The 22,996-nt window shown below is 44.3% G+C and overlaps 1 protein-coding gene across 1 annotated transcript in view; it reads right to left on the reverse strand.

Annotated features, from left to right (window-relative positions):
* DNAH14 (dynein axonemal heavy chain 14) overlaps positions 1–22,996 on the reverse strand; it is a 454,489-nt gene that overhangs the window by 175,233 nt on the left and 256,260 nt on the right. Inside the window, 5 exon segments of the mRNA XM_073336702.1 lie at positions 2,133–2,261; positions 5,749–5,942; positions 14,171–14,253; positions 14,863–14,995; positions 15,965–16,123. Of these exon segments, the coding sequence (XP_073192803.1) occupies positions 2,133–2,261; positions 5,749–5,942; positions 14,171–14,253; positions 14,863–14,995; positions 15,965–16,123 (698 nt within the window).

Below are 22,996 nucleotides of genomic sequence, written 5' to 3' on the forward strand. Positions count from 1 at the left end.
TTTGTGATTGAACTCTTTGGGGGAGAATTGTATGTCTCTTGCTCTGTGTTTTACCCATATTCTTCCATATATTTCATGTTACAGCAGTCTCAGATGATGACCCAGCATGTTCTTCATTTTAAGAACACTTTCACTGCAGATTTGACAAAACGCAAAGAAGGTATCAATGTGAGATTTCTAAAGATAGCTACAGCACTCGACCAATGATTTAAGAATCTGAAGTGCCTTCCAAAATCTGAGAGGGATGGGATGTGGAGCATGCTTTCAGAAGTCTTAAAAGAGCAACACTCGGATGTGGAAGCTACAGAACCTGATCAAAAAAGAAAATGAACCTTCTGCTGGTGACATCTGACTCAGATGATGAAAATGAACATGCACTGGTCTGCACTGCTTTGGATTGTTATCGAGCAGAACCTGCCATCAGCATGGATGTATGTCCTCTGGAATGGTGGCTGAAGCATGAAGGGACATATGAATCTTTAGCACAAAGAATAGTTATCAATGGTTAGTTGTCAAACTGGGAGGGCAATTCTAGTGGGGTCCAACAGAGGTCAGTCCTTGGTCTGGTACTATGGAGAATATGCTTGTAAAATTTGCAGACAACACCAAACTGGCGAGGTTGCCAGCACTTTGGATTAGATTAGAATTAGATTAGAATTCAAAATGACCTTGACAATTTGGAAAATTGGTCTGAAATCAACAAGATGAAATTCAATAAAGACAAGTGCAAAGTACTTCACTTTGGAAGGAAAAATGCACAACTACAAAATGTAGAGAACAGACTAGGTGGTAGTTTTGTTCTGGAAAAGCCTTCCTAGGGAAATTGTGGAGTCTGTATCATTGGAGGTTTTAAAGAACACCTTGGACAAACACCTGTCAGAGATAGTTTTGGTTTACTTGGTCCTGCCTTAGTGGAGGGGGCTGGACTCGATGATTTCTTGAAGTCTTTTACAGCCCTACATTTCTATGATTGTTTGAAGGAATTTTGAAAATGGGATGATGAAATAAAAATCTGGCAGTAACTAAACTTCAAGGTTCAGCACTGAACAAAAGCACTACCTGAACTAAGCCAGGGAACAAAAGCTCCCAGACATTTGGAACTGTTCAAATTGTAGCAGAAACACTCAGATCCTAACTAGTGGAGACTCCAAAAGGACTTACCTGGGGGACTTGAATTCATCTTCAATACTTCCCAGGACAACAGGGAATCTGGGACCTGAGCCCACACCTTCACAGAGAAGTTCACACACATGGGCTGGAAGACTGATCAGGCCCCCTAGAAGACTTGACCTTTAGAATATTGCTCAGGACTATTTAAACTGAATTGATAAGGGACATATTAGTGCAAATAATTTTAAGGAATTCAATGTTTATTTTGAATTCTTAGATAGATAGACAGACAGAGACTGACAGGTTGGTTTATAATTTAAGTTTCAATCTTTTATTATAAAGGAAAATGTTGAGTGGTTATGGAGTTCCTGGTCCTCCACAGTTCCAGAGTAGACCATGATGAGTTGCACCGGGAGCTTAATAAAGAGAAGGACTTCTTGGGTCAGGGAGTTCTCTAGTTACTGCTTAATGCATGGCACCCTAACTGTATGTCCTGACGCTACAGAAAGAAGAGACCATAAGACCTGAAAGCAGTGGTGATGAAACAAGGTTCTGAAAAGAGAAAAAGATCCTCAGGAGCAAGGGCAAGGCTAAAAGGCATTCTGTAAGGATCCTGGGAGAGGAGTTCTATCCAGCTGAAGCAAGGTATGAGATGAATATGAGATTTTAAAAAATTGTATATGTATTTTTAATTTCATAAAATGTAATGTGATCTACTTAACTAGAATACAATAAAACCGTATTTTCTAAATAAATTCTAGTTAAAATATTCTTCTTTTAAAAATTTTCTTGCTTCTCAAATCAGAATTTAAAAAAAATTCTAGTCTTTTAGATCAGTAAGACACATTTAAGGCTCTCCCCATCCCTCCTGGAAAATTCACTTAAAATATACTCCATTGTTACCAGTAATTTTTTAAATATGATCCTAATATTAATATGAAATGGTTAGTAGCCCTTAGATTTAATCTTCTGCAAAGAGCAAGTTATTAGAACTGATAAAAAATCAGAAAACCATACTGTACCTTCCATGCAAGTTGCTTAGTGTCATAAAAACCTCCTAAATCTAAAAACTGTCTGATTGATTCAAGTGGTGGCTGGGCACCATACTCCTCTGGTAATGGCATATTCAGATCATCAATAAACACTATCACCTGTGAATAAATATAACCACATTAGAAATCATATCAGTTATGTTAAGCTTAGCTTTACTTATTATTACAGAGTATTAACATGAAGTGACTATTTTACACACATAATTATGAACCAGCTATATTGTTCTTTATCTAAAACACACATTAATTAGTGTACTTGCACAAATGACCTAGTATATGTCATTATATGAGTAGCTCAGATGTAAACTGCAAGGTACAGGAAGCTGTTATATCTCATCCAAATGGAAACGACAACGCTTTAATATTAAGAAACATAAAAAACATAAGAATGATCATACTGCATCAGATCAGTAGTCCATCTAGCGCAGTATCCTGTCTTTTGACAGTGGACAGTGCCAGATGTTTCAGAAGGAATGAACAGAAAAGGGCAATTTATCAAGTGATCTGTCCCCTGTTGTCCAGTCCCAGCTTCTGACTGTCAGAGGTTTAGGGCCACCCAAAGGACAGGATTTCATCCCAGACCATCTTCCTAATAGCCATTGATGGACCTGTCACCCATGAATTTATCTCATTCATAGAATCATAGAATATCAGGGTTGGAAGGGACCTCAGGAGGTCATCTAGTCCAACCCCCTGCTCAAAGCAGGACCAATCCCCAATTAAATCATCATTCTTTTAACCCAGTTATACTTTTGACCTTCACAACATCCCCTGGCAACGAGTTTCACAGGTTGACTGTGCGTTGTATGAAGTATTTCCCCTCAGACAGAGACGAACACCTACAAGATCTCTATCAATCATTCTTACAACTACAATACCCACCTGCTGAAGTGAAGAAACATATTGACAGAGCCAGAAGAGTACCCAGAAGTTACCGACTACAGGACAGACCCAACAAAGAAAACAACAGAACACCACTAGCCATCACCTTCAGCCCCCAACTAAAACCTCTCCAATGCATCGTCAAGGATCTACAACCTATCCTGAAGGACGACCCATCACTCTCACAGATCTTGGGAGACAGGCCAGTCCTTGTTTACAGACAGACCCTCAGCCTGAAGCAAATACTCACCAGCCACCACACAACAGAACCACTAACCCAGGAACCTATCCTTGCAACAAAGCCCATTGCCAACTGTGTCCACAGATCTATTCAGGGGACATCATCACAGGGCCTAATCACATCAGCCACACTATCAGAGGCTCGTTCACCTGCACATCTACCAATGTGATATATGCCATCATGTGCCAGCAATGCCCCTTTGCCATATACATGGCCAAACTGGACAGTCTCTACGTAAAAGAATAAATGGACACAAATCAGACATCAAGAATTATAACATTCAAAAACCATTCAGAGAACACTTCATCTCTTTGGTCACTCGATTACAGACCTAAAAGTTGCAATTCTTCAACAAAAAAACTGGAAAAACAGACTCCAACGAGAGACTGCTGAATTGGAATTAATTTGCGAACTGGATACAATTAACTTAGGCTTGAATAAAGACTGGGAGTGGATGGGTCATTACACAAAGTAAAACTATTTCCCCACGTTTATTCCCTCTCCTCCCCGCTGTTCCTCAGACGTTCTTGTCAACTGCTGGAAATGGCCCACCTTGATTATCACTACAAAAGGCTCCCCCCCATCCCCTCTCCTGCTGGTAATAGCTCACCTTACCTGATCACTCTCATTACAGTGTGTATGGTAACACCCATTGTTTCATGTTCTCTGTGTATATAAATCTCCCCACTGTATTTTCCACTGAATGCATCCGATGAAGTGAGCTGTAGCTCACGAAAGCTTATGCTCAAATAAATTTGTTAGTCTCTAAGGTGCCACAAGTCCTCCTTTTCTTTATACCACAGTTAGTTGTTCTGCAATTTCGTAAGTGAGTTCATTCAGAACTCTTGGGTGAATACCATGTGGTCTTGGTGACTTATTACGGTTTGATTTATTAATTTGTTTCAAAACTTCCTCTACTGACACCTCAATCTGAGACAGTTCCTCAGATTTGTCATCTAAAAAGAATGGCTTGGGTATGGGAATCTCCTCATATTCTTTGCAGTGAAAACCAATGCAAAGAATTAATTTAGATTCCCTGCAACAGCCTTGCCTTCTTTGAGTGCTCCTTTAGCCCCTCAATTGTCCAGTAGCCCCACTGACAGGCTTTGGCAGGCTTCCTGCTTCTGACGCATTTAAATAAAATTGCTGTTATTTTTTGTGTCTTTTGCTGGTTGTTCTTCAAATTCTTTTTTGGCCTAACAATACTTTTATACTTCCTAGAGTTTCTGCTCCTTTCTATTTTCCTCAGTAAGATTTAGCTTCCAATTTTCAAAAGGTATCTTTTTGTCTCTAACCGCCTCTTTTACTCTGTTTAGCCCTGGTGGCATTTTTTGGTCTTCTGTTTTTTGTTTTGTTTTTTAAATCCGGGGTAAACATATAGTTTGAGCCTCTATTATGTTTTTTTTAAATTTCCATGAAGCTTGCAGGCATTTCACTCTTGTAACTTTCCTTTTAATTTCAATTTAACTAGCCTCCTGTGGAGTTCTTTTTTTTAAAAAAGTTAAATGCTATTGTGCTGGTTTCTTTGATATCCCGCCCAAGGATGTTAAATTTAATTACATTATGGTTGCTATTACCTAGTGGTTTAGCTATATTCACCTTTAGGACCAAATCCTGTGCTCCACTTAGGACTAAGTCAAGAACTGCCTTTTCCCTTTTGAGTTCCAGGACTGGCTGCTTCAATCAATAGTCTTACTGAGTGAGATCATTCCCTCCCACAATAAAACCTGCAGGAAGCAGTTTTGGGAAAGGAAGTCACTCTTCCTTGCACAACTGCACAGGGCCAGGCAAACTACATTTGACTTTACAAACAACGAGAGGTTTCACAGCTATGGAAGAACATGCAAGGAGATTAATACTATGTATTTTCTTAGTTCTTATTTGGATTTTTAAAACAGTTATTGTAATGTATTAGATTTGTGAATGGTGTCCAGAGTGGAGGCCAGGGTGGTAGCCAGCAATGGAAACAGCAACAGCTCATTGTCAGAGATTCATTGACTTAGTCAGCTAATTTAGTAGGCTGGCTAGCTGGCTGAAATATCTAGGAAGCTTTGTATTTATTTTTGTAGCGACTATAAGGTTCATAAATGAATGGGACTGAATAAATAAGGTTAACAATACATTACTTATTAAGAACATCTTATCCCCGAAATCCTGCCATTACTTATGAAATATTACATTACTAATTGAAAAGAAGCACAACAGTAACAGATACAAACAATAATCCAAACAGCCTAATACACACAACAGTAGTTAGAGAGACAAGGGGGATGAGGTAATATCTTTTATTGGACCAACTTCTGTTGTTGAGAGAGACCAACAAGGCTACAACAACACTGTATTTAATAGTAGTTAAACAGACACACTTTTGAAATAAGTCAAATAGTTCTGTCAATCTTTTTAGTGTTTCTTTTAAGCATTGCCAGCATTTTTAAGCATTGGTAGAGTACAGCACAGTTTTACCTGTTTGGATTTTGGTGCACCAAGAGCATCTTTACTTTTTAGTATTAATTTCTGACGAATCCACGCCTGTATTTGGGCAGCACTGGTGTGGACACCACACTGTATTTTGGAAACTATCACACCCTTGATTCTTTCAGATGGAGCAATGTCATCAGTTTCACTTGCAGAATACGACCCCTTTGTTGACTTCAGATCTGTGTCATATACAAAATTAAGGGTCAGAATGATATCTGATCAACAGTGGATCTACTCTCCTCACCATTCTAAGGGCATGTCTACACTACGAAATTAGGTGGATTTTATAGAAGTCAATCTTTAGAAAACAATTTTATATAGTTGATCGTGTATGTCCCCACTAAGCACAGTAGTTCGGCGGAGTGTGCCTTCAATACTGTGGCGAGCATTGACTCACAGAGTGGTGCACTGTGGGTAGCTATCCCACAGTCCCCACTGCCCACTGGAATTATGGGTTAAGCTCCCAATGCCTGATGGGGCAAAAACATTCTCGCGGGTGGTTTTGGGTACATGTTGTCAGTCTCCTCTCCCTCCCTCCTTCCTTCCCTCCTTGAAAGCAACAGCAAACAATCATTTTGCACCTTTTTTCCTGGATTATCCACGCAGACCACAGCACGGCAAGCATGGAGCCCGCTCAGCTGTGCACTGCTTTTGTGAACATTTTAAACATCTCATGCATTATCCTCCAGTATGTGCAGAGCCTGGCTAGGAGTCACAAGCACAAGGACGATTGTGAGGAGGACATGGACACAGATGTTCCTGAAAGCACAGGATGTGGCAATTGGGACATCATGGCGGCATTGGGGCAGGCTGATACGGTGGAAAGCCAATTCTGGGCCTGGCAAACAAGCACAGACTGGTGGGACCCCATAGCATTGCAGGTATGGGATGATTCCCAGTGGTGAAACTTTCGCATGCGTAAGGCCACTTTCATGAAACTTTGTGAGTTGCTTTCCCCCGCCCTGAAGCACAGGAATACCAAGATGAGACCTGTCCTGACAGGTGAGAAGCGAGTGGTGAGAGCCCTGTGGAAGCTTGCAAGGCCTGACTGCTACCAGTCAGTCAGGAATCAATTTGGAGTGGGCAAATCTAATGTGGGGGCTGCTGTGATCCAAGTACCCAAGGCAATCAATAACCTTCTGCTAACAAGGGTAGTGACTCTGGGAAATGTGCAGGTCATAGTGGATGGCTTTGCTGCAATGGGGTTCCCTAACCGTGGTGGGGCCATAGACAGAATGCATATCCCTATCGTGGCACCGGGCCACCTTGCCAAACAGTACATAAACTGCAGGGGGTACTTCTCAATGGTGTTGCAAGCACTGGTGGATCACAAGGGCCGTTTCACCGACATCAATGTGGGATGGTCGGGAAAGGTGCATGATGCTCGCATCTTTCGGAACTTCAGGCTGTTCGAAAAGCTGCAAGAAGGGACTTTCTTTCCAGACCAGAAAATTACGGTTGGGGATGTTGAAATGCCCATAGTTATCCTTGGGGACCCAGCCTACCCCTTGCTCCCATGGCTCATGAAGCCGTACGCAGGCAGCCTGGACAGTAGTAAGGAGCAGTTCAACTATAGGCTGAGCAAGTGCAGAATGGTGGTAGACTGTGCCTTTGGACATTTAAAAGCCCGCTGGCATTGTTTGCTGAGTAGGTTAGACCTCAGCGCAACCAATATTTCCATTGTTATAGCTGCTTGCTGTGTGCTCCATAATATCTGTGAGAGTAAGGGGGAGACGTTTATGGCAGGGTGGGAGGTTGAGGCAAATTGCCTGGCGGCCAATTTTGAACAGCCAGACACCAGCGCAATTAGAAGAGCACAGCTAGGCGCACTGCACATCAGAGAGGCTTTGAAAAACAGTTTCATGACTGGCCAGGCTACGGTGTGACAGTTGTGTGTGTTTGTCCTTGATGCAAAACCACCCCCTTTGTTGAATGTACTTCCCTGCAAGCCAATCCCCCTCCCACCTTTGACCACAGCTGGCAAAGGAAATAAAGTCCCTATTGTTTTGAATCCATTCATTCTTTATTTATTAAAAAAAATTGAGATCACTGACAATGCTGACTGGTAAAAGGTAGCCCGGGTGGGGTGGGGGAGCTTATTGTAGCCACATTACAAATCAAAGCTGTTTGAATGACAGCCTTCTGTTGCTTGGGCCATCCTCTGGAGTTGAGTGGCTGGGTGCCTGGAGCCTGCGTTCTTGGGCATCTGGGTGAGGAGGATATGGAACTTGGCGAGGAGGGCAGGTAGTTACACAATGGATGCAGTGAAGGTCTGTACTCTAGCTGCCTTTCCTGCAGCTCCACCAGATGCCTCATCATGTCCGTTTGCTCTCCCATTAGCCTCTGCTTCTCCTCCTGCCTGTTCTGATCACGCTCACTGTATGCTTTCCTGGCCTCTGCCACCGAATACCTCCATGCATTCAGCTGTGCCCGATCAGTGCAGGAGGATTGCATGAGCTCTGAAAACATGTCATCGCGAGTGCGTTTTTTTCACCTTCTAATCTGCGATAACCTCAGGGACAGAGTTGGTAAGGGGAGCATAGAAACATTTGCACCTGCAGGGGGTATAAAAAGGGAGAGCACAATTTAAGAAAATACATTTCTGAGAACAAAAGGGAGACTCTTTCACAGTGAATCAAGCAATTTACAGCAGCCAGCACATGTGTTTTAGGTACAAGGTCTCATTTTGCATTTTATATTGAGCGCCTGCCGGTATGGTGACACATCACACACGGCTGGGCAACAGAATTCAATTTCCAGGCAGCCGTGGTAAATCAAAGGGTACGTGGGGTTGGCTTCTTCCATGTTCATAACATGGGGGAATGGTTTCAAACTACAGCATCCTCCTTTCCCATAGCAAGCAATGCTGGTTGGGTTTGCCGTTTAACAGGAGGGGCTGAGGTTTTGTGGTGGATGTGCAGCACACCCTTCCCCCCCCCCCCCGTGTGGCTATTCTCTGAGATGATCTCTTTTAGCCAAGCGCAAACAGCTCAGCATGAACTTGGTCCTTTTACTGTTCCCTTACAAAACTTCCCCTATTTCAACCACGAATGACCATGAATGATATCACTCTCCTGAGGCTGACACAGAAAGATAAAGACCGAATGCTGCATGAATGCGACCAAAACCCAGGACCCATTTGCTGCCATGCTTTGTGCTGCAATGATTCCAGACTACTGGCTTGGCGTGGTAAAGCGTCCTACCGTGGAGTACGAAATGAGGCAGCCCTCCCCAGAAACCTTCTGCAAAGGCTTTCAGAGTATCTGCAGGAGAGCTTCATGGAGATGTCCTTGGAGGATTCCTGCTCCATCCCCAGACACATTAACAGACTTTTCCAGTAGGTGTACTGGCCGTAAATCCATTCCAATTCTTCAGGGCAAATCAAACATCAAACACAATTGCTTTTAACCCCTGTAGTGTAGTTACAAATGTGCACTCACCAGAGGTGTCTTCTCCGCCTTCAGGGTCCGGGAACAATATGTCTTGGGAGGGTATTGGCTCCAGGGTGAGGAAAAGGTCCTAGCTGCCGGAGAGAACATATTCTCTGCTTGCCTGCTGCGCGTTCTCCTCCTCTTCCTCATCTACAAAATCCTCCTCCATGTTGCGTGAGACTCCAACCTTGTAGGTGTCCACGGACAGTGGTGGGTTAGTGGTAGGGTTCCCCCCTAGAATGGCATGCAGCTGATCATAGAAGCAGCATGTATGGGGCTCTGACCCAGAGTGACTGTTTGCCTCCTTTGTCTTTTGGTAGGCTTGCCTGAGCTCCTTATCTTTCACGTGGCACTGCTGTATCCCCCGGTGAAGCCTCTGTCCACCATGCCCTGTACGATTTTGGTATATATATATATATATCAGCATGTTTTCTGCTGATTCAGAGTTCTGCCTGCACGGATTCTTCTCCCCATTCAGCAATCAGATCCAGAGTCCCCCATTTGCTCCATGTTGGAGCTCATTTGTGATTCTGGGACTGCATGGTCACCTGTTCTGCTGAGCTCATCATGCTGACCAAACAGGAAATGAAATTCAAAAGTTCCTAGGGCTTTTCCTGTGTACCTGGCTAGGGCATCGGAGTTGAAAGTGCTGTCCAGAGCGGTCAAGTTGGAACGCTCTGGGATAGTTCCCGGAGACCAACAACATCAAATTGCACAATGCTGCATCTGCACTACCCCAAATTCAACCCAGGAAGGTCGATTTTAGCACTACTCCCCTCGTCGGGGAGGAGTACAGCAGTCAATTTTAAGAGCCCTTTAGGTCAGCGAAATGGGGTTGGTTATACAGCTGCATTGCTTATAAAATCAACCTAACATGGCTAAATTAGACCTAATCTCGTGGTGTAGACCAGACCTAAGATGCTATTAATATTGCATACTGTTATTACAGCTAATATTTTCTTTTAATATCACTACCAAAAATGTAATTCAAATCAAAGTGCGTACTGTCTTCATATTAGTGTGGTATTTTAAGCATTGCCAATGTTTTTAAGCATAGTAGAATAGAACACTGTTTTACTTGTTTGGATTTTGGTACAATTCAAACGTACTTCTATGATTTAACCATAATTTTATAGTTTGAATTCAAAGCATCTCATTGCCTGTGTATCTTAAAAAAGCATATTTAAAACATAAGTTAAAAATGTTTTCTTCTCCTGAAAGAGATAAAGGAAGTTTACTACTAAGCTACTGTGTAAAATATATACATTATTTATTCAAAAATTGTTTTTCCAAATATAGAGATTACATTAAAAAGTTTAAAAAAGTTCTTAACAGTGGAAGACGACCAAAAAACCAGCTAATTCTCCACCAGAATTACTTATGACAGTGGTTCTCAAACTTCAGCAAACCAAGGACCCTCATTTTGATTTAAAATTTTTTGGGGACTTCCCAAGCCCTCCCACTCAGCCCCAGGCTCCACCCCCACTCCACCCATTCCCCCAAAGCCCCACCCCTGCTCCACCTCTTCCCTCCTCCCACTCACTCCATCCCCCTCCCTCCATCGCTCGCTCTCCCCCACCCTCACTCACTTTCACCAGGCTGGGGCATAGGGTGACCAGGTGTCCGGTTTTCGACTGGAACACCAGGTTGAAAAGGGACCCTGGTGGCTCTGGTCAGCACCACCGACCGGGCCATTAAAGGTTCAGTTGGCGGAGCTGTGGCGCTAAGGCAGGCTAGTCCTTATGTGTCCTGGCATCACGCTGCGCCCCAGAAGCAGCCAGCAGGTCTGGCTCTGCCCCCACCCTGAGCACCAGCCAATGGGAGCTGGGGGGCGGTGCCTGTGGGCGAGAGCAGTGCACAGAACCTCCTGCCCGCCCAACCTACTAGAGCCGGACCTGCTGCTGGCCGCTTCCAGGGCATGTACAACGCAGTGAAAGGACAGGCAGGCAGCCTGCCTTAGCCCTGCTGCACCGCTGACCGGGAGCCATCCAAGGTAAGCCTGCGCCTCAACCCCAATCCCCAACCCTCTGCCCCAACCCTGAGCCCCCGCAAACCCGGAGCCCCCTGCTATACCCCAAACCCCTGGACCCCCAGCCCAGATCCCACACCCTCTCTACACCCCAAACCCCTGGACCCCCAGCCCAGATCCCCCTTCCACACCGTGAACCCCTCATCCCTGAGCTCTCACCCTGTCCTCACCCCAACCCGCTGACTCAACCCCCAGCCCCCTCCTGCATTCCGAATCCCTCGGCCCCATCCCCCAGCCTGGAGCCCCCTCCTGCACCCTAAACCCCTCACCCTAAAGCCAGACCCCACAGCCGGAGCCTTCACCCGAAGCCCCTGCCCCAGCCCAGTGAAAATGAGTGAGGGTGGCGGAGAGTGAGCCACCGAGGGAGGGGGAATGTAGTGAGTGGGGGCGGGGCCTAGGGGAGGCACTAGGGTGTTTGGTTTTGTGCAATTAGAAAGTTGGCAACCCTACTGGGGTAGGGGGTTGGGGTGCAGGAGGGGATGCGGGCTCTGGGAGGGAGTTTGGGTGCGGGCTTTGGGCTGAGGCCAGGGGTTGGGATGCAGGAGGGAGATTGGGTATGGGGTGCAGGCTCTGGGCTGGGGCAGCAGGTTGGGTGTGGGAGGGAGTGGGAGCTCTGGGAGGAAGTTTGGGTTCAGGGTATGGGCTCTGGGCTGTTCCTCAGTGTGCAGGTGCTGGGAAGGAGGGGGAGGAGTTGATCAGTGGGGCTCAAGACCCCCTGGAGTATCCTCAGGGACCCCCAGGCGTCCGTGGACCCCAATTTGAGAAACGCTAACTGATGACATTGTATTTCCAGTTGTATATGAAGAATGAAAAGCTGTGAATAGCAACTCTACTGAATTGTGACAGAGGACACTGAAATTGGATATCCATTCTAGCCTGTATGCACCAACCTTCACATGGCAGCCATGCAAATTTCTGGAATTAGAACTTGATGACCAAAAAGAAATTGCAAAAGAGGTACCAGTTTTAGTACAAGAGACATTCCAGGACCCTACAGGAAATGTGCTGCAACATCACTTAAAACTGAGGGACATGAGTGACTTTGCCAAATGCGGCATTTTGTGGTGCATACTTTTAAGGTGGTGGCATTTTACATCCTCAGAACTCCATAACCATACTGTCTCTAACCTTCCACTTCAGGTAAGGTTATTGGGAAAGTTGTAGTGAAGCACCTCCTGTGTCATCTGGAGTTCTCAGATTTATTTCTTCTGTAATAATAATCCTTGAGTCCAGAGAACAGTATGAAAAATGAACCAATCTTACTGGCTGATAATTTCCTTCTAGCAATGGACAACAGTCATAGAGATTCTTTTAGATCTTTCGGTAACATTTGACATTGTTAGCCGTAAGGTTGTATTGACTTGTCTGTGAATTGTGCTGGGATGGATGAAATTACACGTAAGTGGTTCCATTCTTTTTTTGTTCCTTCACAGTGGTCCAAAAACATGTTGTTGGGCAATTGCCCAGTTAACTGCAGGGCTTTCTAATGCATGGCTGCTCAGGATTATTTTCGGTCATCCCTTCTGTTCAACATTTATGTGAAGTCATAAGGGGAGATAGCGAAGCAGTTTACACTGTAGTGCACTCAGTCTGGAGATGACATGCAGCTTGACATCTCTCTCTCAAAAAAAGAAGCAACCAGTGCATTACATGGGCTTGATGACCAGTTGGAAGTTACAGCTAGTGCAGCAGTGCTTAGCAATGTGTGGCACTAGAAAAATACCACATGAACTGTCCAAACACTGCAGTAAGTTCTTGTTCACCTGTAGATGTAATTTAAGATGTATAATTCCCTACAAGACTTATTTCTTAGCTATCTCCCTGTGCTATGTTATGACACCTGACATCAACCAGCATGCTCTCACTGTGATTCCCCATATATATTTGAATATCTAAGGGACTAGAGCAGGGGTTCTCAAGCTGGGGGTCGTGACCCCTCAGGGAGTCACAAGGTTATTATATGGGGGGTTGTGAGCTGTCAGCCTCCATCCCCAAACCCTGCTTTGCCTCCAGCATTTATAATAGTGTTAAATACAAAAAAAGTGTTTTTAATTTATAAGGGGTGTCGCACTCATAGGTTCATTGTGTGAAAGGGGTCAATACAAAAGTTTGAGAAACACAGGACTAGAGGCAAGAATTCCAATGCTAGATTTTACTTCTTCTGTTAGTTCTAAAGAAAGTAAGCTCGTTGACTTTCAGCTCAGGTGGAGCATGGCTGATCTATTTACCCTGGCTTTTGTCTGAACGAATGATGTTTTTATTTTATCCCTGGGAGTGAATCTACTACTGCATACTTAAATAATTTTTAAATAAATACATTTTTGTGCTGTATATTTCTTAGAAATTTTGTATAAGTGCCCAGAAATTTCTTTATAGATGCACTTAGATGAAAAATCAAAAAGACTTTGCTGAAGTATACTTACATTTTTCAAACACATTTTCACACCAATAAAATGTAACAACCACACACACATACAAGCTTTGTCCTTCCAATCAAATTGAAATACAATAATGATGAAAAGCTTGGTTTATTTTGGTGTCACTCTTATAGAAGCTTATCATGATTTGAGTTCTTGAGCTAATTTTGATGCCTGTATTCTCAGTTCTCCTACCAATGTCACATAAATATTCAAATGTTTATAAAAAAAAGTATAGTACTAGGATACTTGTATGCTTGTTACTAATTAATACAACTTTACAGTCATTTTTAGATGTGAAGTCCAGATTATCAGACAGACTTCAGCTCAGCCTCTTTTTCTGCAGGTATAGTTTGAACCTACAGTTCAAATGGTTAGACATCTAATCAGGATCAGATGTTGGTGTAATTAACTGCCCCCAACATTTTGCTCCAAAGTTTAATTAGAGATGCAAAATTTTTCTGATAAAAATCAAAGCTTTACTGAAAATCTGGTCCTAAAACCTTTTAGAAATGAATGCCATCTCATACCTGAGTCTCCATTTGAGGGCCACACTCTCTTCTGAGCACCTTGGAGTGTATCAACTGTTAGGTAACTGGAAATCTTTAACATACTGATCAGGAAGACACAAGTAGGAAAAACACAAAAGATTTTTGTAACTTAAGTGCCAAGAAGAAATAATACAATCAGAGTAATGAAATAAATCTTTTTTCTACGGGATGAGAATTTATACATAGTTCTAACAATGGAGCTGTGAATAACAATGTCAACATTTTTCAGGTACTTCTTCCTTTGGTATTGAAAACAGTTTGCTCTCAGTGAAGACTATTATTACTTTTAAAAAAAAGTTTAATTTAAATTTTAACACATTTTCCAATCTGGCCACATACAAAATCTGGAAAATTTCTCATTACATGAAAGACAGATTTCTTTAAAAATGTAAACTAATGGAATTTCACAAAACTCAAACAAATTCATCTTTGAGCTAAGAACAAGCATAAGTTATTTTGGCTAAAATATTAGTTTGTTCCAGAAAGTTAAAGCACTTGAAAATGGGGGTTTAAAATAAAACTGCTGCCTCAACCGCACTATAAGTATAGTATAATGCTATTATTAATGCCTATTATTTATTCATTATCAATCCTAAGGAAAGTTTGATTGTATTACTTCCTATGATATTAAATACTGATGGAAAATGTAAAACTGGACAGCCATCTACAACCTTGCTTTTTTAACTTCATTATATAAGATGACATCTCCTAAAATTGTTCCTGATTTTACAAATAATCCTCCTTGTTTCTGAAGTCTTTCAAGCATATTTTGAATCATGGCAGTCTTCCCAATACCAGAGTCTCCTAAAAAAACCCCAAAGACACAGAGAATTGAAACACTTAAGATCAAATTTTCAGTAATATGCATGGCAAAACTGTGTGCCAAAACATGAATTCATAATCTGCACACTATTACTGATATTGCACATGTTAAATCTTTGTTTATTTTATACCTTTCAATATTTTCTTAAATGTACAAAGGAGAAAAATTGATAAGAATATTATGTTTTGGAAAATGCTGCCACAGGGGAGCTGTGATGTTCAAGCTGGAAAGTTTTCATACTGTGCATCAGAGTACTCCTACCCAAGCTACAGCTGTTTTCATCTCTCTCTTAATGGACAATTTAAGACCTGAAAGTCAAAGATTACATAAAAGTGAAGATTTAGATTATATACTGTCCCTTACACATAAGGAAAAAAGAGCTGGGAAAGCAACAGCAGATACTGCAGATTCAGGAGTCAGTTTAGGGCTCATCTTCACAGTTTTTCTGGAAGTCAATTTATCAAAAGCTGTTTGAACGTTCAATTCAGATTGCTATTCATCCACCATTTTGCTAAACGCTTTTTTTTTTTTTGAGAACGGTTTAAATCCCATCATCTTGCTGTGGGACAGATTCTGTTACCATCACTGACATTGAGTAATACCTTTTGTGAGTAGTTCCACTGATTCTAATGGGGTATTTTCTGGAGTAAGTTACTACTCGACATGAATAAGAGCGACAGAATTGGATACTGCAAGATTCAGCACCATCAGTCCTTTGTTATGCATATGCTATATATTAGATGTTAACTAATACTATATTCGGCTTTTCCTATGTAGAGAAGGGGTTAATAAAGTATTAAATAAAACTTATCAAACAAAGAACACTAGGCTAAAGGGAGTCAAGGGAATTCCTATGTCTGTATTTTATTTAAAATCTATTTGGACATGAATAATTTATTTAACAAACTACAGTATTTGCTTTGTTTTTAGAAGTTAAGAGTTTTTATTACCTGTGATAAGTACTGGATGTTTATTCATTAAAAGAAGGCTGGTTAGAAAAGAATAGCAAATTGTATCCATATTGGGTATAAGCTTTAGAGTATCTCCTCTTCCAGAGTTCACGTCTTTATTACTCCCAGATCTCAGGGAATCAGAAAATGATGTAGTCTCTGAATTAAAAAATAGATTGTTTAGTTATAATTTCTGTTTTTTTAATCATTGTATTGATTAAGGAACTCACAAAATTATGTTGTTTTCCACCCATGCTGCCTCCATATTGAACACATTCTTTCCATTCCTCCTTCCCAATACAATTCAGATAATGCTGCCCTCTTCCTGCTACTGAATTAATTTACACTGGGCGCTACATCTCTGCAGGGGTCCATTGTTGCTGCCACCCATTGCTGTGCCCCCTCTAAGGGAGGGAGCTGAACTGCTCAAGAGCTGATGGTTACTTTTGGGGGTAAGAAGGAGAAGGAGAGAGGAGGAGGGGCTGCCCTTCACAAACTGGGAGGGAGAAAGAGAAGCAGCTGAGCTTGAAGCCTGCTATGCTTCCTTCTGCTCTTCCTGTGAGAAATGTAGTTGGCCCAGCTGTTCAAGGATACATGTAAGTGACAAGAGAATTTGCCTCATTTTCTTTTAATGCTCTGCTTGACTGGCCAGTTGGTGTCTTGCTATGAATTAGTCTTTGAAAGAAATCCCTTGCTATGGATGTCAGTGTGTCTGATCCTAAACAATATAAATATTGGTAATCATGTCACCATGTTGGGGAAGCAGGTCTACAGGTTCCATGTGAGTGCCATTCATTGTCATTGTCAGAGTTATTGTCGGAAGTCTTGCAGCACACTCTGAAAATGGTCTGGCTTGAACTAGTCTCATCTCCTTTGATGGATCATTCCACAGTTCAAGCACTTTCACATAAAAAAACACCTTATCTACAAAACTCAAGAATGTCCCTGGGATTTTGTCAGTTGTGTTGTTCTACAGGATAACAGCTGCCTCAGTGGGTCAAGAATGGAGAAACAGAAGTTACTCGTAACCAGTTTTTTGAGACAGACTGCATATTCATACTCTGTGGGCACAGCCTAGATCAGGGGTCGGCAACCTTTCAGAAGTGGTGTGCCGAGTCTTCATTTATTCACTTTAATTTAAGGTTTCACGTGCCAGTAATACATTTTAACGTTTTTTAGACGGTCTCTCTCTATAAGTCTATATATTATATAACTAAACTATTGTATGTAAACAAGGTTTTCTAAATGTTTAAGAAGCTTCATTTAAAATTAAATTAAAATGCTGATCTTACGCCGCCGGCCCGCTCAGCCCGCTGCCAGCCTGGGGTTCCGTTCACCTAGGCCGGCAGCAGGCTGAGCGGGGCCTGCGGCTGGGACCCTGGCTGGCAGGGGCTGACAGCCAGAACTCCAGACCGGCAGCAGGCTGAGCGGGGCCAATGGCTGGGACCCCAGACCAGCAGTGGGCTGGGACCCCAGACCAGCAGTGGGCTGAGCAGCGCAGCCCACTGCCACTCAGCCCGCTGCTGGTCTGGGGTTCTGTCCTCCGGCTCCTGCCAGCCAGGGTTCTGGCTGCCGGCCCCACTCAGCCCGCTGCCAGTCTGGGATCCCGGCCCTGTCCACGTAGAGCGGGTACCTACCTTCTCCCTGGTTCTAGCCCATTGTCTTCCTCTCTCTCTGCACTGAGCTGAGGGTGGGAGTGCACTGAGCACAGGGCTGGGGGTGAAGGAGCAGGCTGGGAGTTGGGATGTGGGGTCTGGCCAGGAGCTAGAATGAGGGAGGGGGCTCAGGGTTGGGGCAGGAGATTTGGGTGTGGAGTGCTTAGCTGGGTAGCTCCCATTTGGTGCGAGACATGCAGGTAGGAATGTGGGGGGGGGGTATAGGAGCTCCCATTTGGTGCTCACGGTGGGGGTGAGAATGTGGGGGGTGCAACAGTCAGGGCATGGGGGGTGGGGCTGGGTATGTGTGGGGGGTGCTGGAGTCAAGGCTGGGGTCATGGGGGGATGCAGGGGTCAGGGCAGAGGGCTGGTAGTGTGTGAGGAGCATGCAGGAGTCAGGGCACGGGGGGCTGGGTATATGTGGGGGGTGCTGGAGTCAGGGCTGGGGTGTGTGGGGGGTGCAGGAGTCAGGGCAGAGATCTGGGGGCATGTGTGGGGGGTGCTGGAGTCAGGGCTGGGGTCGTGAGGGAGTGCAGGGGTCAGGGAAGGAGGCTGGGGTGTATGAGGGGTGCAGAGATCAGGGCAGAGGGCTAGGGGTATGGGCTGGGGTCGTGGGGGTGCTCCCAGCCACCTGCCCAGAGCGGCTCACGGCAGGGGGCTGGAGGGGATATGCCCTGATTCCACCCCCCTTCCCCAAGGCCCAGTCCCCACGTCTTCTCCGCCTCCTCCCTGGAGCAGCGAGCGCGCTGTGGCTCCGCTTCTGCCCCTCCCTAGCAAGGGCCATCAGCTGATCAGCAGCAGGGACGGAGAGGAGGGGCAGGCACCCAGCACGGTGGGGGGAGCGGGGAGCTTGCCTGTCCTGCAGCAGCAGCTGGCAGGACCAAGCTTCTTCATCCTACCCCTGCACGGGGTCAGGAGAAGAAGAATGGGCCAGGGCGGGCAGGATTTTTAATGGCACGCTGCTGCCTGCCGGGGTCCCGGCCTGGGTTCGGCAGTGGGTGCTGAGTGGGGCCAGCGGCTGGGACCCGGCAGGCAGCCACGTGCCATTAAAAATTGGCTGGCGTGCCGTCTTTGGCATACGCTCCATAGATTGCCGACCCCTGGCCTAGATGATTAAAACTTCTCATAGCAATGTCATTGGAGTGCTCATGTGCCCCCTCCTGCTCTTCCCCTTAGAGTTCCTGAATATTCTGAGGATAAAGCTATAAAAAGGGGCATAGCACCTGCTATTCCCTGAGTTTCTTCCACTGCCACTGCAGTGATTATATTAGGACTCGGAGGAAGAGAGAAAGGTGGGTGGGGAGTGCGTATATGCAGAGTCAACCCTGAAAATCTCACCACAAGTAAGAAGTCTTCACCTCTTTTTGAGTGTCCTCTGCATATTCCCTCTCTTTGGCTAGTTTGGAAAGTAGTACCCCATCAATGGGTGGTGGGACTTGGTGTCCTAATTAAATATAGATTCAAGCACTGCCCTACCAAACTGAGCATCTGATTTGAACAGTAGGGCCCAGATTTTTAAAGGTATTTAAGTGTTGCTGCACTTCTGTAGGTAGAAGGCCAAGGCTCAACAGATAATCCAGGAAGTAGAGCTTCCTGTTCTCTCTGGATACATGGGGCTTCTGACAGAAGACAGATAAGTGGATGACCTGGTTCAGATGGAATCCTAAGATTACTTTTGGAATGAATTTAGGATGTTACCTGAAGGAAACCTTATCCTTATGAAACACCACACAGGGAGGGTTCGCCATAAGGAGCTCTGCTTACCTACTCTTCGGCTGAGGTGATTGCAACCAGAAAAGCAACTTTCATTGGTAGATGAGTGAAGTAACATGAGGCTAAAGGTTTGAATGGGGAATTCATTAATGCTGACAGGATGAAAATTGAGGTTACATATTGGGGTAGGTTTCAGCATCAGAAGAAAGATTCTGACAAGTCCCTTCAGAAACCTTCCTGTAGTTAGATGAGCAAAGTCTCATTGTTTTCCAGAAGATGAAAGACACTAATAGCCACCACATGCTCTTGCAAGGAGCTGAGAGACAACCCTAGTGTTTTCCAGGGAGAGGAGGTAGTCCAGAATAATAGGGATCTAGAACTGTCTGGGGATAGCCTATGATGCTAATCATGTGGAGAATTTCTTCCATTTTCCTTTATAGCATTTTCTCATGGAGTCTTTTCCACTATTCTTAAGGATGGATTGTACAACCTCTGAGTATGACCTCTCTAAATTTGTCATCCATCCAAATACCAAGACACTATATGGAGAAATGCTGTATTGGGAGGGGTGATCTTGCCTCTGGCCTGGGTCAATAGGTCTGGTAAGAGCTGAATGAAGATGCACAGATGCAAGGCCTTCTGGAGAATGCTGGTGAACCTGAAGTGCCTCGGCCACACAGGAGACAGTGACACTTTGCCTTGCTTGATCTTCCTTAGTAAGAGAGGTATAGGCAGGAATGTGTACTTTAGTGGTTCCAACCATTGTACTAGAAATATACACAAAAGTGGAGTTTTGGCCCCAGGCTGCTTAGGAGCAGTAGGCTGGGCATTTTTTGCTCTTGTGAGATACAAAGAGAACTCATGGTAGGAGTCCTCATTGAATAATGCTCCAAACTGCTGAGTCACATACTTCCCACTCATTGTCTTTGGAGAAATGTCTGCTGAGGCTGTCTGCCAGAGCGCTCTGAATCTCTAGAAGGTGCACTACCAAGGTGGTTGCCTAGGGGGAGATACAACAATTCCATAGATTGACAGCCTTTATGTAAAGAAGGATGGACCTTGCTCCTTCCTGTTTGTTGATATAATAAACAGTTTGCCACATTGTCCAACATAACCTAAACATGCAGGGATGGATGGATAGAACCATTGCAAGCTTTGGGCACTTTGTGCAACCTAGTAGGGAGAAGTCTGTAATTAACCTTTTTGTGGGTGGTGGATGATGAAGAGAACCACTACACACACACTATCTTCATGTTTTCCCGCCTAGGTGAGTGCTGTCAAAAGCCTGTGGAGAAGCAAGAACAACTTATCCAGATTGCGATTGCTTGGCAAATAGATTGTCTGCAACCATGTATGTAGACATTACAGACAAAATCTTGCAAAAGGAGTCACATATATAATGAAGCCATATGGTCTATGACAACAAGACAGGATCGTACTGTTATCTGAGGGCTCAATCCAAGTTGAGAGATGAGATCCTTCATTGCTTGGAACTGGACCTGAGGTAGGAATGCTTTGGCCATGTTTGAATCCAAAGTCACTCCAATAAAGTCTATAGTCTGTGTGGGAGCTAAAGTGGACTTTTCTGCTTTTACTTTTTATTTTTCTGCCTTCACTCCTACAATTGTAGGGATCAGATTAGGGACAGAGTTGCCACATGTACTTCCTGGCATGACTTTCTCAAAACCAGTCAGTCTTCTAGGTATAAGAATGTTGATGTGTCTCAATGACGCTGCCACTACTGACAAGTCCTTTGTGAAGACTTGCTGAGCTGTCAAGAGGTGGAAGGGGAGCACTCTGTATTGGTAATGATGATAAACCACAGGAATTTCCTGTGTGTAGGGTGGAGATCTACGTGAAAATAAATATCCTTTAAATTGAGAGCTGTAAACCAATTACTCCAGTTTAGTGAGGGAATTATAGAGGCCAGAGTGATCATTCCGTATCTCAGGCGAAGGATGAAGACATTAAACTGTCTGAAATCTAGTATGGGCCTCCAGCCTCCTTCTTCTTGGGGATACGGAAATACCTTGAGTAAGATTCTTTTCCCTGGTGTTGGGGTAGTACTGGCTCTATGGCTCCCAGATGGAGCAGGGAGTCTTTCTTAGCATCTCTTGTGAGAGGAGTCCCTAGAGTGGGATGGGGGAGAGGGTTTTAAAGGGGGAATGGACAGGAACTTTATTGTACAACTAGTGGTGATAGTTTCCAGAACCCATTTGTTTGATGTTTTATGGTGCCATGCAGAGGATAAGGTGGCTGTCACCCGGGGTATGGGAATCTGATACAAGTAGATTTGGCAGGCGGACTGGTTTACAGCTCTTGACAGTGCTGTCAAAAGGCTTACTCAGTGAGAGACTGGGCCCAGAAGGAGAAAAAAGGGGAAAAGTTCTGTTTACTTTGCTGTATTCTTTCGTGTTTTCTAGGAGGCTCATTAGCTTTCTGCTGGTAAAAGGGTTAAGTAGCTGCTGTTGTCAGTGAGACTGAGGCTTAGGGCATTTCATCTGTGGTGCAGGAGGATAGGTACCCAGAGAATTTCCTTTGAAGGACCTCCACAGTTAACTGGACTTTTTGGGAAATCCAGAGGATCAGCGCCACAAAGCCCGTCTCATGACTACAGATGTTGCCACCAAGCACGAGGCTGTATCAGCTGCATCTACTGAAGCCTGGAAGGCAGACCTGGCTATCAATATACCCTCTTCAATGACTATTTGACACTGAAGTTTGTGTTCTGGAGGCAGCTAGTTGATGAATTCAGAGACCCTATTATAATTAATAAAAGCATACTTTGCCATTAAAGCCTGGTAATTTACTGTGCAGAACTGTAAAGTGTCAGAAATGAAGTTCTTTTTCCTAAAGACGTCTAGATGTTTGGTATCCCTATCTGTGAGTGCAGATCTGTGTTGGTGTTGCTTGTTCCTTTTGGTGACAGGCTACACCACTAAAGAGTCTGGACCAGGGTGTGAGAAACAGTATTATGCCCTTTTAGGGCATGGCTACACTTGCGGATATAGAGCGCTTTGAGTTAAACCAGCCTTCATAGAGCGCAGTAGGGAAAGCGCTGCAATCTGTCCACACTGACAGCTACAAGCACATTGGCATGGCCACATTAGCAGCTCTTGCAATGGCCACAGAGAGCAGTGCATTGTGGTAGCTATCCCAGCATGCAAGTGGCTGCAACGTGGTTTTCAAATGGGGGTGGGGTGGGGTGGAGTGTGACAGGGAGTGTGTTGTGTGTATGTGAGGGGAGAGAGAGTGGGTTTTTGGTGGGGCTGAGAGTATGTCAGCATGCTGTCTTGTAAGTTCAGACAGCAGCAGGCCCCCCTCTCCTCCCGCCTCTCTCTCTTACTCACAGCTTTCCACAGTAATGGTTGCTTTACTGTCCTTGGTGCAAAGTCACCAGTTTGTAAATGGTCACCAGTTTGTCTTGGAGCAGATAAGCATGCCAGCTGTCAGAAATGGAGTTTTCAACGGGCATATCTGCATTCCTACAGCGAGTTCAAAACAATGAGAAGAGTGGCCACTTGACTTAAGGGGATTATGGGATGTTTCCAGAGGCTGATCAGAGTGCAGTAATGCAACACCTCGTTCACACTGACGCCCAGGTGTTTCAGCCAAGGCTCAACAAGCGTTAATCTTCTCACCGAGGTGGAGTACCAGGAGCGCT

This window comes from Lepidochelys kempii, chromosome 3, assembly GCF_965140265.1.
Source record: "Lepidochelys kempii isolate rLepKem1 chromosome 3, rLepKem1.hap2, whole genome shotgun sequence".
In the NCBI taxonomy this organism is placed as follows: Eukaryota; Metazoa; Chordata; order Testudines; family Cheloniidae; genus Lepidochelys; species Lepidochelys kempii.